We start from the raw sequence: 17,345 nt of genomic DNA on the forward strand, positions 1-17,345 counted from the left end.
CCGCACAGGCCAGAGAGTGGCAGGAGATTGCTGATATGGTTGCCCCCAGTAGCGGGCAACATCTGACCAGGGGAGCTGAGCAGAAGCGCCTGGTACTCCAGGATAAGAACTTGCTGGCTTCAGGGAAGGCTCAGAGGCTCTGCATCTTTAGAAAAGTGCCTTTCACCAGTTTGGCTCAAACTTACTTTAAGATAGGCCTCTTTATTGTGTGTCTATGGACACAGCATTGAATGAGTATCCGAAGATGCTTGAGGATTTTAATGTTTGAGACCTTTCTCTACCGCCCTCCGCATAGATGGCCGATTGATATGAAGGCAGCAGCTCTGGGTTTCCCCTCTTGTTCATTCGTTTTGTTAAACTTTCTTTTCTTAGCCCAGTCTTGAAGGAAATGCCTCCTAGATACTTCTGAAGCCACTTAGAAGCTGAGGAGAATGCCACTGGTTTTTGGAACTTCTAACTCATTGTCTCCCAGCCGAACAATCAAGTAGATAGTTTCAGTTTCTTTATTTCCTCGGCCAACTGGAGAGAAACGAACTGGCCCCAGGGTCTGGGTGGGTGCCTCTGAATTCTGGCTGCACTGGCTGCTCCATGAAAGAAATCATGGGTGTGAAGGAAGCTGACGCCACCTCAGTCTTCCCACGCTGTCACTAGCCTGGTTAGCCAGCGGGAAAACATTCAGACAGTGTGTCTGCTAGATTCCCAAGGAGCAAAGGGCTGTCCCTCTTTTCCTCACCCCCTTTCGACTACTCAGAATCCAACAAGCAGAAAGAGAGGGAGGGAGGGACTCCATGGTCTACAGAGCTGGAGGCACCCTCCGGGTTTAATAACCATCCCCATTACAATGTGGAAGGAAACGAAGGTCTAAAGACACGAAACCGCGTCATAGCGTAACTTAGCAAACAAATGGCGTGGCTGGACCCACAGCCTGGGTTATCAACGCCAGTGGTCATGTTCTTCCTAACACAGCACGGCAAACTCACAATAGTTAGGGTAAGAGACAGGGTGAAATCACAATACTAACATTATTTTAAATTAGTGAAAATTGAATACTTTAGTATCAGAAAGATTCTAGTTGGAGATACTCGGGCACTCCAACTAGATAATGATAATTCAAAAGTAGAGGGGAATATTCATTTCATTAAGATTTACCTAATGTGAAAATAATTTTATTATAAAATTTAAAGGCCAGAGAAGGCTGCGTTTGAGATAGTGCCATAGGACAAGGGAAGGCAGAAATAGACGGGACATGGCAAGACTAAGAGAGAGGATGAAGGTACACAACAGAGACAAGGAAGGAGGTGGGGGTGGGGGTAACTTACATCTTAACTTGTCCATGATCTTCCCTCCACACAATGTGGCCAAAGCCATTTTGACAGCAAATACTGAGATTTTACCATGGCCTTCCCTGTTTAATGATAGGAGAAAAAAATGGTGTTATTTAGGGTACTTCCAATAAAGAATGTTGACATTTTCTACTCTGTAGAAATTGTAGGATCCATGGCTGCATGCATTATGCGGACACATTTTAGAAAGGGTTGTGAATACAATTCCATACACATCGCCGAGAGACTGTCTATTTGACGCTTTTGTTTTTCAAGAGACATCAGAATCTCTTACTTTATTCATTGAATATGTCACTTGCTCAAAACATAGGCTGGTAGCCAGAGAAATATGCCCTAGATAGCTGTGGGTTTAAACAGCAGATCATTCTTTTTTCTTTGGCTTTCATGAAACAATTTTATGCATGACTCTAGTCTTTATAATTTATTCAAACAGACTTCAGAAATTTTATATTTTATTTCCTTAGAGAATTTTTAAATTTTTAGTTAGGTTAACTATGTGGACTTTTTAAAATTACAAGTTCAACTTTTTAAAATTGTATTTTGACATTTTTATGTTAGTTTTTTTTATTGGAAATAGTCTTCTCTTATATGATACATCCGGAGTGCAGATTCCCCTAGTGTCCCCCTACCCTCCCTTGTCCCTAGACCCACTCCCCTGCTATTTTCATTCAGAAAAGAGCAGGCCCCCAAGAGACAATGTAAAGAACACATTCTTTTCAACTATCATTTGCTAAACACACAAGCAAGTCAATTGCTTCTGTGTGGTATATTTACTTTAAAAAAGACAGTTAGTGTTTTAAGGGGTCAGAAGGTAGGAGATTGGTTGTAGAGCTGGCTCAGTTATGTGCTTGCTATAGATGCATGAGAACCTGAGCTTGGATTCCCCAACACCCACATAAAGGTTGGCAAATGGTGGCAAATACTTGTATTGTAACATCACTACTGAAGAAGCAGAGTCGGACAGATCATTGACCAGCCTAGCCAAATCAATGAGCTCTAGAATCAGTGAGAGAACTTGTCTCAAAAAATAGATCGATATATGCCTTATGAACACACATGCAGGATTTCCCAGTTAAAGTACTTGTAAACAGAATCCAGGAACATATCCAAAAGATTTTCCACCATGATCAAGTAGGCTTCATCCCAGTGATGCAGGGATGATCCAACATACATAAATTGGTAAATGTAATCCACCACATACACAAACTGAAAGATAAAAATATCTAATTAGATGCAGAAAGGCCTTTGACAAAAGTCCAACACTCCTTTATAATAAAAGTCCTGGAGAGAGAGTAGGGATACAAGGGACAAACCTCAATATAACAAAAGCAATGCACAGCAAGTCCACAGCCAACATTAAAGTGGTCAAGAACCTAAGACTAGATTCATTGTGAGCCCAGGGGAAAATTTACCACTATTATTCTGCTAAAGGAACACAGGAACAAAATGACTCCGAATGACCCAATGCTATCTCTCAGTGTGCCACTCAACCCTCTTGCAGCAGATGGTAATTATCAGAGACCCACAGCTAGGCTATGTGCGTAGAGTGAGAGTTGGGAGCACTCGACCCTAGATGGGATCTCTTTATCAACCCCCCCCCCCCATGCCGCATCAGGGATCTCTGTGGAAGAGGAGGCAGAAAGACTGTAAGCGAGAGGTGGTGGATGACCCCCAGGAAAACTTGTCACCCAGACACAACAGGTCTGATACAAAATGAACTCGCAGAGATGGTGACAGAATGTGCAAGACCCACACAAGTATAAACCAGACAAAATTCCAGCACAGAGAAGGGAAAGAAAGTACAAGGTTCTATTCCTGAGAAGCTATTTGCAGCTGCTACCCCTGAGGAAGAAAATGACATGTTTTTCAATGGCGGGTCCCTTGTATGTGATTTACACTGCAGGGTAGGCCATGTGATCGGGATTAGTCAACACCAACAGACTCCATGGCTTTTGTGTGCTTTTTGTTTTGTTTTGGAATTTCTACTACTTTTTTTTTTGAGAGAGAGAAAGAACATGAAGTCGGGTGGACAGGAAAGTATGAAGGATCTGGAAAGAGTTGAGGGAGGGGGAAAATGTGATAAAAATACATTGTACGAAGTAAATTTTTAAAAAGCCAGTCAAAGAATTTTTCAAAAAAGTGTGGAGAGAAGGCCCTTAATATTAATATATTAATCTCTGACTCTCTCTCTCTCTTTCTCTCTCTCTCTATCTCACTCACATGCACACACATACACACATATACACACAATATACATATATACACACATACACTAAACATGTACATATACACATATACACATATATACATACTTACACAGACATACACAAATACACACACATACACAGACATACACACATACATACACAGATACACACACAGACACTTACATGAGCACATGGCCCCTGACATATATAAGAGTAGGAGTTCCATTTCTTCCAAAACTAACAGATGTTGTCAAATCATTGACTTAGGGAGCATATGAACATGTCAATCTTAAAATACATAAGGAGAATATGGAGAATAGTGTTTCAAAAAAACAATACACTATCTAGAATAAATTGTTCATTTTTTTATATCCCAAGAATCATAAGAAAAATCACATTAGATATTCATGGCTATGAGGACAGAACAAAGCCAACTGTGCCTGAAGCACTGCATGTGTCATGGGATGTATGTTGGAATCCAACTTCAGGGACAGTAATTAAAGAGGTGACCCCACAAGCGTTTCTTTGTGAATTCAAGCTTTGAGCACAATTGATTCCTCACTAGTGTGAAAGGCACAGAAAAATGCCCTAAAGAAATTACAATTAGTGTGTTAATTTTTATTAGATAATAATTTATTTTTTATAATAAAACAGTAAAATCACCCTTGTAATCTTTTCCTTTTCATAAACAGAGGCCACAGTAAACAATGCATATTTGCTCACATTTCTCCACCATTGTCTTTAGGTACAACAGAAATATTCTGATTTGATGTCAATTATTCCAGACTTCTGTCTTTTGCAAAATGTTCTTTTCTGTTACAGTTTAATATCAAAATAGCCTATCAAACTGCTCTCTTAATACTTAATACCCATATTTCTGAGAGTTGGCTAAGTCTGAGACAAATTATTGAAGGTGCAATCTGAAATTGCTTCATAAATCAATGTTTTCTTAAATATTTTGCTTTCCTTGATACTTGGTTGAAACTCTCTGGAGTCATTCAAGTTTTCCTAAACAGTGGAAAGAGGAGGGTGCATACATACCCCTAGTCTAAAATATATATGGATAACTGTGGAATCTGTATTAAAAACTATGAATTTATGTTAAATTTGACTTCATTATAACAGAAAATAAACAAGTGTTTTCCTCTGAGCTGGGCTTCCCACGACTTTACCTAGAGACCAGACGACTGGCTCCGGCTAGGATGTTATTTTTAGGGGAAGCTCCTGGCAAGGAAGACTTGGTTCTGAGAAGGAAAACAACAAACAAAGTTGATAGATCTCACTGCCAGTGTGAGCTTAGCCCAGAGCTTGGTAAGTCTCGCTGCCAGTGTGAGCTCGGCACAGAGTGTTCACTTTCTCCACCTTGCCAAGGGAGTTTCCTGTCTGAAGTTATGGAATCCCAGGCCAGATTGCACCTTCGGTGAGCTCTGGATTCTGACGAATGCTTCTCTTGAATAGGAAGAAAACATTATCCTTCCGTTAGGAGTTCTGAAACCAGAAAGGTTTGTTTTGATCACACATCTTATGCATGACATCTCATCTTGTGTTTTCTCGTTGTTTTCTGTCTCCAGCTATTAGAGCACACATAGGAAACTCTTAGTATGCTAGCTAAATTAGTGAATGCATAAATAAAAAACAATCTTCTGATTGACAGTGTTAGAGTAAAAATTAAGTGAATGACTTTATACCCCTTAATTCCTTAAGTTTGGAAGCAATGGCATATATATATATATATATTGGAGGCTAGTGCAAGTATTAGTGTATGGGAAAACCCTCTGATTGGCCCTGGCATCTCTCTGGACCAAATAAAATACCAGGGAAATCCTTCTCCTGGTCCTGAGCAACATGCATTTTCCAGGAGCTCTCCAGCTGGGGTGGGGACAATGACTGTGACTCCTTTATTCCCTTAGAATTCTATCTCCTATTCAAACAGTAAGTCTGACAAAAGATGAGGGTGAGTAAGGACATTCAGTTTATTTACTAGTGTAAACATCCTTTGAAAAGTGTCTTTATTGTAGTTCAAATAAAAGATTTTCAATGTTAAAAAAACAGTGGCAGTCAACTAGCGGAGAACACTCCACGGCTGTCTTGAACTTAGCACGTGCTAAGAAAGAAAAACATCATCCTAGTCATGGTGATGAGGATAGTAGAAGAAACAAGGCCACTGGGGTGCCTGCCACTCCTCTCTGCTTTCTCTGCTGTTTCATGTCCTTGCAATCTCACGAGTAAGACACCTTCTTTGCAGGCACACAGAGAATTGGCTGTGTACTTTGTAGTATATTTGCAGTATACATCAGAATCATTTTTAAAATTCAAAAGGCAGAAGAGTTTGACAGAATTTCAGGATAACTTTACTTCCTAGCAGTTGAGGTTCCCCTGATTCTTTTCTTAAATCACCCAGGGTTCAGCACTGGGCATGGCTGTTCAGTAGGTTCTGCAAGGTAGGGCATGTGACACAGAGCAAATCCTGCCAGGATTTGGTACTCTCTACATAAGACCACCATATGATGGGTCGTCCTGCATAGTGGTCTCAAAACCACTAATGCTGTCATGCACAGCAGTTCAGGGATTTCCTTCCCATGCACTCTGTAAGGACAGCTGGAAAGGCTACACATGTGAGTGTTATCCTAGTGTTCTGCAGCACACAGGCTAAGTCTGAGAGGGGGAAAGTACATGAATTTTCACATTTAAAATAGGAAATAGAAAATATAAAGATAGATGAATTGAAATCAATTCCTATAAAAAAAGGATCATGTTGGCAGTGGTGGCTCACGCCTTTAATCGCAGCACTTGGGAGGCAGAGGCAGGCGGATCTCTGCGAGTTTGAGGCCAGCCTGATCTACAAGAGCTAGTTCCAGGACAGGAACCAAAGCTACGGAGAAACCCTGTCTCGAAAAATCCAAAAAAAAAAAAAAAAAAAAAAAAGATCATTATTTTCTGTTCACACCATTTACTCTGATGCTACATCACGTGAAATTATTTAGTCTCTGAGTGTCTCAGCCGCATCACCTCCTCCCTCTGGAACATTCTGATGACAGTGCCAAACCAGTGCCATTGCTGACCCACAGCGAACAATGCTGGGTGGATCTTACCTGTTCCTGCAGCTATTACATTGTCATCAGCTATGATTGATTGGGAAATGCTCCCTATAGGCTCATGTGTTTGGATATTTGATGGCTAGCTGGGGGTGTTGTTTAGGGATGAAAGGTGATTCCTGGTTGGAGGAAGGGAAGACAGGCCTTGAGGATTAGGGTCAACCTTGCTTCCAGAGCTCTCCCTGCTCCTGGGGAGTACCATCTCTCCAGCTGTGCTGCAAACTCCTGCAGTTGCTGACAGGGCAGCCCTGTCTACTGCGATGGATGCTGTCTTCTAAAGGTGTGAGTCAAGATAAACCCCTCGTACTCTGAGGTTGCTTCTATCAGATGCGTTGTCACCGGATGAGAAGAGTAACCCATATGTTATCATCGGAGAGTCTGCATTAAAAATGAAGCTTGCTGTTTGCAACCTGGGAATCCACTCCCTGTGATATTGGTCACTGGCATACTATGGTTTTTGAGTGGCCAGATGTGTATGAGAATGACGTTGTATAACAAACAAACAAAAAACCAAAACCAGGCCACTGTCTTCATATAACTAGCTTAGTGAGGAAGCATCTTACGGGGAAAGATACGACTGGATTGAAAGCTAAGAATATTATAACTGAGTCGCTATTAGTATTTTTCAGGGAAAGTAGAAAGAAAATAAGCGTAACACATTGAAACATCAAGACCCCCCACTCCCCCCAAGAATCTGTCTCAGCAGCCGGGAACACATGGTATATATGGTATGAACTTAGGCTAATAGCATTTGCTAGTTTCTGGAGGAGGGCATGGCAATTATAGATTAAATCTAAAAGGAAAGGATGAAGGAGATAAGAATGTGCGCTAAGACAGGCCAGTCTGTGATTTTGCTCCACTCATCCTCAAGTCGTGTGGTTATCTATGAGAAGAATGAGTTATAGCTCTACTCTGTAGTATCTTTGAGAGATGACCAATGAATAGTTCAACATGCTCTATCAGAGAGCAGGGGGATCTTGTGTAGATAAGGCCTGAAGAGCGGTGATCAACTTGACTGGGAAGGCAAAGGGCTGCACAGAGCCAGTGAACCCCCCCAAAGGCCAGATCCCTTAGACGTCTAAGAATCATTTTCATCTTACAACTTTTGGCTACGTTAGTTCTCTTTTGCTTTACTATATATCTTTGTATGAAAATATAACAGCGGCAGCAAATCTCTTCAAAGGGATTTCCTCACTTGGGATGTGGGTGGAAGGGGACTGTGATCGCTGGTTGGCATTTGATGGTGAATTCTGAAGGAGAATGTGGCAGGTGATGGCTCCTGGCAGCAGAGGGCAGGTGGCAGGCCACCTTCTGAGGGTTTGTAGAAAGAAGAGGAAGCGTCCTCTTCCTTCAGAGCCTTGGTTTCCCTCTTTTGACATTTCTTGCCTTCTTTTTTTTCCCCCAGGACTGTCCATCCATTTCTACAGAGGCTCTTGGAGAATAAGATTGTGGCCACAGAGCAGACCTGTTTAGGAGGTTTCCAGGGAAAGGCCCTTTTGAGATGGTACATTAGAAAAATAGAATTTCTTTAGGCTCAAGGGCTCATCTCCTCAGCAACAGAGTGGCAAGTGTGGGAGTAGGCCAGTGAGTCCCGACATTCAAGTGGTCCTCCATAGGCTTCAGTGTCTTTATGAAGAAGGTCTGGGTGTAGAACAGACTTGTCTTGTGGCTACAGAGCTGGCCTTTGTCGGAAGCACACTGCATGAGAACTCATATCCTGATTTTTGGGCTGTGGGGGGAGGATGATATTCTTGGGAAACTGTGGTTGTAGGAAGGTAACTGTAGTTTCCTGGGATACAGCCAATTGAAGGGCTTTAGTGATTGTTTCAGAGTCTAGTGAATTTTAAGGTCCTGCCAAAACAGCGAGCCCATTTCTCTGAATGCAAATTCTCATTGTACATGGATTGTAATTGCTCTCCTGCCTTCCATTTCTGATTTTTAATAACATGACCTCTTGAGAGTGTAGGGTCTCAAGGCACCTTTGATTTTTCTTATTTGAAATTCCAATTTAAAATGGGAGACAGCCCCCGAGAGATGTCAGCAAGTAGAGAACAGAAACAGCACATCTTTGTTTCACTAATATCAGGCTCATTCTTATCTGTCAAAATAGAACAAGTCACTTTAAATATGGGCCCTGGAGTGGGTGGCAGGAAGGGATCTCGCGTCTCCATATTGGAGCTCATTTGGGTAAGCATACGTTTACTAGTATAAGAAACAGAAACAAACATATTTCATTCTATTGTTTCTCTTCTTATATTCATGGAAGTTGCATTGGTAGTGAGCAGAACTTCCTGATAGCTGAAATTCCAAAGGCTGTCAGATGGAAAAACCTGGGCATGGGTAAGACGTCCCACGTAGATAGTCTGTTCCAGGGGAGAGAAAGCATGACGCTTCCAGAACAGAGCTCCAGTAGCATGTTTATAAATCTCCCTCAGGGCAGGTTGATCAAACATCCAGGGGCTTCTCCTGTAGGAAGAAGCTACTAATAAGCATTTTTCTCTACAGTTCTGTGGGTGGCTTCTTATCAAAGGATAGTAATCAGCTTTAGAACTCATCTGGCCTTAAAATAACACGGTAATGTTATCAGCAGTTATTTAGGGAACACTGATGGCTTTAGTTACTGTAAAATAATCTAAATGATATTTCTAAACAAATGGGAAACTTTTACCTCTATGAGTCAAATGCTATCCATTTCATAAGACAATCCCTCCAATAATTACTAATCTGGTCCTGTTTCTATATTTATGGAATGGGGTACAAATTATGTTTTAACTTTTATTCTATATGAATTTTCAGAAATATTTTAGGACTTATGAGAAATGATAGTTCCTTTAAAGATGTTGTATGTCTGTGAGTGTTCTGTCTGCATTCACCTATGTGCACCATGTATGTGGCTGGTGCCCATGGAGGGCGTCGGATGTCTCAAAACTACTGTTATAGGTGGTTGTGAGCCACCACGTGGGTTCTGGGAACTGGACCCAAGTCCTCTGCAGAAGTGGCAAGTTCTCTTAACCACTAAGACATCTCTGCAATCCCATATTTATTTTAGTATTCCCCATCAACACATTTGGCTGTGATTTAGATACCACTCCCCCTGCAGTCCATACACTGAAGGCTTGGTTGCCAGACTAGGGTACTTTTAGGAAATGATGGAACTGAGTGGAAGTTAGGCCATCGAGCGTGAGCCTTTAAAGGGAACACAGGGACTCCAGTGCCCTCTTCCTGCCTCCCAGACATCATAAGTGAACAGACGTTTTCTGGTAGACTGCCTCACCCACAGCCCCCTTGGCAATGGTGCCAAGTGAACCTGAACCAAAGCCGTGGAAACCGTGAGTCCAAACGGACCACCTTTCCCCCGGAAGTTACTTATCTCAGGTATTTGACGCAGCAATTGGATGCTGGCTAGCACACATTTAAGCAAATGGGTCCCCCACTCAAGCTTCAGTGCAAGTTCAGACTCCGTTGTGTTCTTGGTAAGGGCTCAGGATGGGAATTCTGTTACAGAGATTCTACGACCCAGTTCTATTTTATCATCAGCCACATCTGCCATGTGGAACCACAGCCCTGTCTCACTGTCCCTTCCCAATTTCTCCAGTGGTCAGACCAGAGCCGATCGCCTGGTTCTAAAATATGCACAAGGAAAGAAACCTATCTGGGCAGCTGATTTTAAAAGCATTTGTTTTCGACTGCAGGTTTCTCACAATATAGTCATCACGGAGACATAATATATGCTGATCAAACCGAGCAGGGACACTTCCATTACCATTCTACGTTCCAAAGTGACAGCTGGTGACGTTGGTGAGTAGGACAATGCCATTAGCATGGCTGGGACATCTCGTTTGCCGTAGTGCATGTTTCAAAGCACTCGGACAGGGGGACTAAGCAAAGTGTTCAGAGTTAAAATATGGTCGTGTAAAGGTCAGCTTTGCACTTTTCCTTTTTAGTATTCAAAACATGTTAAAAGCTAAGGTGGAGATGTCGGGTCAACACTAGCGGCTGAGGGTAAAAGTCCTTTTGAAATCCCAGACTGATCAGGTAATTCCTGAAGTTTTCATAGGCCATATGGCTGTCATGTACACCTTAGAAAGAGAAACCTCAGCAGACCAGCCAAGTCCCCGGTCCTCCACCAACTGCTACAAAAAAACTGGAGAGGTGGCAATCTCTGTGCGTTGGGCTCTTCGTCTGTGAAATGAGATTGTGTGAATACTCTTTAAGATGTCAGCCAGCTCGGAGGCTCTCCACATTCTATGAGGGGGGAGTTCTGGGATAATGAGGCTACGTTGCAGCTGTGGTACAGGACAGGGGCACACTGCTTCTCTGTGGCACCCACCTGACCAGTTCACATAACACCAGTCAGTGTTACCTTCCTAGGATAGGCAAGAAACTCTTCCGTTTCTTTCCTGCCTAGGGTGTTTCCTGTCTAGGGTGCCTAGAAACCACAGTCCCAGGTTACATGTCAAAGAATCAGGTTAGACTCCTCCATGGTTTGTCAAATTCCTCTGCATGCAAGCCATCATAGCATCCATACAAACCAGACAACAAGGCAAATAAAGGTTTTCTCGTAAGATGTAGCTGTCCCCCCACTCCTGTGTGTTTGTTTACTCTCTAGTCTCTAGAGCCTTTAAAGTTTCACTTATGAACGTGGCATCTAATGATGTTATGAATATAACGGCATCTAGGACCTAATATAATGAATCTAGAAAATCATTTGGGAAAATGGCCAAGAAAAGTGCAAAAGAAAACAGAACCCAAACACAGAGAGAGTAATTGACAGTCACAGGGGGCTCACGGGTCAAAGGCTGCGAGCAGGAAGTTGAGCAGGAGACTGATGGACTGCTCCACGTGGATTTGGTGAGTGGTCGGCATCCGTTTATTGAGCTGGTAGAAAATGGTGGAGAGCACAGCCTCCAGGCGGGCCACGTTGAGTTCTATGTTTGGGTCTAGGTTATTCAGAGCGTTTTCCCGCAAGGCTTCGATGACGTTCCAGATGTCCACCAGGTGCACTGCAATGGAAGGAGAGTGAACACGTTAGCCCAATGCACATAGGGGGATGGCGTGCTGCTTACAAGTCCCTGGGTTGTCTAGGTTCTGCACATGTGCTCAGCTGCACACAAGGGGTGCACACGAGAAGCCCATCTCCGGGACTTGAAGACCATGTCCTTAGCAGCAAATGACTCACCAAACACCACGTGTATTTTCTCATTGTTGTGACAAAATCTCCAGCAAAAGCAACTTTAGAAAGAAAGGGTGTGGTCCATGATGGTAGGAAAGCCATGGTAGCTGGTCACATTGCATCCACAATCAGGAAGCAGGAAGAGACCAGTGATGTGGTCCAGTTAAGTTTTTTCATTTTATTAAGTTTAGGACCCCACCATACAGAATGGTGCTACCCATACAACAGGGTGGCCTTCCATTTCAATGAACCAAGTCTGGAAGTTCCTTTATATATGTGTTTACAGGTATAGCTCCTAGGTGAGGCTGGACCTTGTCAAGTTGGCAATTAATACCATCATTTTCTGTCTTACATACACCCTTGAAATATTGTCATTATTCTAATAATACATGCAGGAAAACTGAGGCACAGGGGAGTTAATTGTCAATGTAAAAAGAGTCCCTAGCAAAATTGGTAGTCCAATTCAAGTAGATTGGGATTAAAGAAATTCCCCACTGAATACAGGGACTGTTTGAAATGAAAAGAAGACAAGAACTTAAGTTCTAAACACCCAAAGGAGGCCAGAATTCATTTTGAGCATTTAAAATGGATTTATTTTCTTTATTTTCCTATCTATCTATCTATCTATCTATCTATCTATCTATCTATCCATCTATCTACTATCAATCAATCAATCAATCAATCTACACACCCATACACACATGCCTACACACACATCCACACAGAGGTTGAAATAAGAGATGGAGCAGGAAGGAAAACAGAGAGGGATAAGGCCACACAACAGCAGAACTAAGTCACAGATTACTTAACCAACTTGGTCAGAAAATATATTACTTTCTCCTGAAATACTCATGGAGTATTTCTCTGTATGTCCTGAAGTATGACTATGACCTCCCATGAGCCATCACTGCTAAGAGTGTTCATGTGTGCCCTGTGGCACATTCTTTGCAATCAGGCAACTCTGCTTTTCTTTCCCTCTATTAGAAATGTATTGAATTCTAAATAACAGGAATTCTATTTGTTCACCTAAGTAGATGCTTCTACTTAGCATAACTATTTTAAGAGTCACCTTTATTGGGTGGTTATGGGCAATTCCCTCATTTCTGTTGCTGAGTGATAGTATGCTATACAGAAACATCAGAGTTCGGTTCCTGCCTCATCTGTTGATGGGTATTTGAATTGATCCAGGTTCTTGTTGTTACAAATAAAGTCATTATGAGAAATTGTGTACAAGCTTCAATTTTCTTATTAAATACTTATAAAGGAAGAGAGTAGACTGGATGGAGGCCAGTGTGTGTGTGTGTGTGTGTGTGTGTGTATGTGTGTGTGCGCGTGCACGTGCTCACTTATGCTCACATAGTGGGTTTGAATCACCATATTTCAGTAGTCAGTTTTCAGAGCGTTAGTAGTATCTTCATTTAATCACAGCGTGGTTTAAAAGAGTCAATCCCCTAGAAACACTGGGCATGTCACAGGAAATAATGACCTTTTGTCACAGGCAAATAAAACATTGAGATGTCATATTGAAGTCATTTAAAGTACAAGTTCTCAGCATTTGTGTTTCCTCACACCCAGGACCTCAGCTGAGCAGCAAACCATGGGGTCTAGCCAATAGTAAGGTCAGATAATCACAAATGATCTCAGTAAAACTGGGTTTATAATTATGATTAATGTACTGAGGCTCAAAATATGTGGTAGAAGATGTGGTTCCCACTTCACTTTAGGTCCTACTTCCGGCGAGGACACAAGCGTCACCCTGTCACATGGGCAGGAAACACTAGCTGCATATGGTAAGACTCAGAGCACTAGGTACAGAATGGAGTCATGAGGGCTGCGGTGGAGCCAGGAGACCAAGGCCGCGCTGTAGCTATGAGCAGGATTTGATTTTTACACCAAGCGTGAAGACACAGGTAGTAAGGAGGGCTACGCGATGACGTCCAGCTTGGCAATATTATTTCTGAGTCTAATGGAAGAAAGAAATGCAGACAGACAGGCAAGAAATGGGAACAGCAAATCCGATTGCTGGAGAGGTCATATTAATGACACAGGGCATGGAGGTGTGCAAAAATACCTAGCCCTGTCCCGGAACTCACTGTGTAGAGCAGGCTGGCCTCAAACCCAAATGTCAACTCATCTCAAGGTCTGCTGGGTTTGAAGGCTTATGCAACTATGCCCAGGCCAATCCAGTCCATTTTATTTATGGGTGCTGCTGACACTGCGACTAGACATTTCTTCTTAGTTTTTACCACCTTACAATGCTTCTGTAGTTTTCTAGTTATTTTTGTTTATTTTCAAAGTTTAGGGGTGTTTTGCCTACACGTATTTATGTGTACCATGTGTGTGCCTGGTACCCACAGAGGGCAGAAGAGGGTGCTGGAGCCTTTGGGACTGGAAGTATAGCCAGTTGTGAGCAGCCATGTGGGCACTGGGAATTGAACCTGGGTGATCTGGAAGAGCAGCCAGTGCTCTTACCTGCCCCATACTAATTTCTGAAAAAGAAATAACATCAATCTCTTTACCATTTAAGTAGGAGCACTAAGAAATGCTAAGTTGGGATTCAGTGGGAAATCAACACGAAGTCTGTTTCAGGCCTAACAGTAGTACCTTATGCATTGCTTACTGGTGTCATCTCAATTCCAAAATGATTTAGAAAATGCAATCATGAAAATATACCACTAGATGGCACTGTGCACGTTTTACTAAACAGCTGTCAGGCATTAAGGACTGGAGAGCACCTGCAACTTAGCAAAAGTGGGAGGAAATTGGACTTTCTCATCTATGTAACTAGATGTGTATTATATTGCTATACTTGGTAATGCAGCATTCTGAATAACAACCCCCTCCAACATTAACCATATCATGAATGAACAAAAACACATTCTTAAGGCAATCCTACTTCATATAATCATACCAGTTACTAGTATTGACTTCAGAGATAATTTACTAATACCAAAGAGTTTGATCTTGTAGTAAATCAATGCACATAGACACAGGTTCACTGTTTTTCTATTCACTCAAAGCAGTTGCAGGTAGAAACTTTAGGTTGGGGATGAAGGAAATAGTGGGATTTGTTGCTATGGAGATGTATGTAGACTATTTGCTGACGCCACACACCTTTTAAACAGGAGATCGAGAGTAAGTCTATAGTTAGGCTTACTTAAATCCAGGTATATGGGGGGAAACTACCAATGACAGACGCAAGACAGGAAGGAAGGAAGAAGTAGTTATCAGTGATAAAGAACTAAACACCCTCAGGTCTAAAGCCAGCCTGGGGTGGAAATATAGATGCTGTGTCCAGAGGCCTTGACTTTGCCACACCAGGTGAGATACTAGTCAGCCATAGTATCATCACTGAAGAACTATTTTATAACTTTATAATGTGTGTGAGCCCAATTATGGCAGACAGAGATGATGACGTCATAAACACCAGAGGGAGACGAATATAAACAACACCTTGGGGAGTTAGTGTATGTCATGATGTAGTTCCAGCCTTGCATGGGCCATGAGAGGCTAGGTCCATACCACTGACTCAACGAGTGTCTTCCTTTTTCTAAAGCACTTGCAGGTCTCCCCAGAACCTCAAGTTTAAGATGTAGGAGGGCAGGAAAATGTTTGCTGAAGCTTCACGGATGATTCTCACGACCACAGAACTACAGGCCCTTTAAGAGTCTCAAAGGGCTTGTGGCGGGAGATGTAAGAAGCCATATTGCAGACTACCATAATTCCCACCATTTTAACATAGTGAATCTCAACTTTGGCCACACACTGGGATCACCCACAAGGGTGTAAAACAGCTCTCTGGTGATGCTGCTGTTATAGTACTGTATGATAACAAAGGTAGCAGAGGCTAGACTTTTCAGAAATCCCCACTCCACTCAGAGAGCCAGAAGCTATCTCATAACAACATATCCAGGCAAATAATCCACACTGGAGCATATGGGGTGCTGCCTGAAGTCTGTCTTCTGTCTTTTGGCATGAAGGCTCTGGTATGTCCTGACAGGGTAACTGCTATGAGAATCGGATTGCTACCAACTTACAGAGTTCAGGAGTGATGTCTGTAATTATATGAATATTATTTTAGAGAGATTTGATATTTATACCCATAATCAGGGCATCTACTTCATTATGAATTATTTTAATTACAAAAAAGAAATTGGAGGTAGAATGTCTATAATTTGTCAGTGTATACATCCTCCAGACATATAGTATGTGAGTGCACCAGTAAACATGCCTCTTCAACACTTACTCCTGGTTTTCATGGTTAAAGTGGTGGTGCCTGAGGTTGTATTGCCTTTCTCCGCTCTGGTACATGCAGGTATTCTGTTGATAAGTCACCCAATCAAGCTCCATAACAACAGGGATAGGATGTATTCCCTCAAAATCCCCTCAGTTCTCTCCTTCTTAGATATTAATTTCCTAATCTGTGCACTTCTGCCCACATGGATTTGCCATGGCAACTATAATCTTCAGTGTATGAGAACCAAGTTGAGGTGATCATTTTGCTTAGTTTGCACACTGGATTTGAAATACCAAAACGTGTTCTTTCCTGCCTCTGCTTCCTGCATGTTGGGATTCCAGGTGTGTGTCACCAAGTTCAGTTTACATGGGACTGAGGATCAATCCCAGGGCTTTTTTGCATCTTAATCAAGCACTCTGAAAGCTGAGATTCACTCCAGTCCTCACATCGTGTATCCTTAAAGCATGCTTGTGAGATTGTAGAAAACTTAACTGCAGCAATTCATTTGATTTCTTACTTGCTATGGCTGGAAAGTGGAATGTTTCCCACAGGTTCATGTTTTGAATGCTCTGTCCACAGACTGGGGCATGGTTCTGAAGGCTGTGGAGCCTTTAGGAGGTGGGGGTTTGTCTGGCTGAAGCGGGCCAGTAGGAATGAGTCTGTCACCAAAGCCACCTCTCCCTGCCACAACAGGCTGAAACCCTGAACTTGTGAGCCAAGATCAACCTTCCTGTCTCAGTTTGCTTCTGTCAGACACGCTGTCACAGCAACGAGAAAAGTAGCCGCATAAGAAAATTCTCATATCCGTAGAACTACAAGATCACACACACGTGCATACACACATACACACAGCATAGCCATTGTCTTTTCCCCAATGACAATTCATAAATGAAATATTTAATTTAATAGTCTAAGAGACAAGTAGACAACAAGTAAAAATAGCTTTGAGGAGTTTTACAGGCCTCATAGAGGTGGGGTGTGAGGCGGCCACAAGAGCTCAGCCCCTCGTCATATGAGTGTGCCAGGAACCAATGAAGCACCCCCTGCCACTCTCCAGTTCAGGCCATTACCTGAGCTTAGCCTTCTAGCTCAGAGGCTCAAAACACCCTTCTTTTACTAAATATTTATTCAGGCCTTGTTCAGTATTGATGTTTTGGGTTCTGAAACCCTAATGTGCAAAATAGCATATTTCTTAAGAATGGTAAGGAGAGAGAGGAGGAGAGAGAGAGAGAGGGAGAGAGAGAGAGAGAGAGAGAGAGAGAGAGAGAGAGAGAGAGAGAGAGGAGAGGG

At 42.4% G+C, this 17,345-nt stretch overlaps 1 protein-coding gene across 12 annotated transcripts in view; it reads right to left on the reverse strand.

Moving 5' to 3' along the window:
- Dtna (dystrobrevin alpha) overlaps positions 1 to 17,345 on the reverse strand; it is a 354,169-nt gene that overhangs the window by 75,084 nt on the left and 261,740 nt on the right. For all 12 annotated transcript variants that reach the window (XM_050135015.1, XM_050135013.1, XM_050135014.1 and 9 more), the window contains 2 exons: positions 11,435 to 11,648; positions 1,320 to 1,405 (listed from right to left, as the gene is read on the reverse strand). In XM_050135015.1, the coding sequence (XP_049990972.1) occupies positions 1,320 to 1,405; positions 11,435 to 11,648 (300 nt within the window). The remainder of the gene's footprint in view (positions 1 to 1,319; positions 1,406 to 11,434; positions 11,649 to 17,345) is intronic.

The sequence above is a fragment of the Alexandromys fortis genome, unplaced genomic scaffold, assembly GCF_014885135.2.
Source record: "Alexandromys fortis isolate MF-2015 unplaced genomic scaffold, M_Fortis_MF-2015_v1.1 scaffold_25, whole genome shotgun sequence".
In the NCBI taxonomy this organism is placed as follows: domain Eukaryota; kingdom Metazoa; phylum Chordata; class Mammalia; order Rodentia; family Cricetidae; genus Alexandromys; species Alexandromys fortis.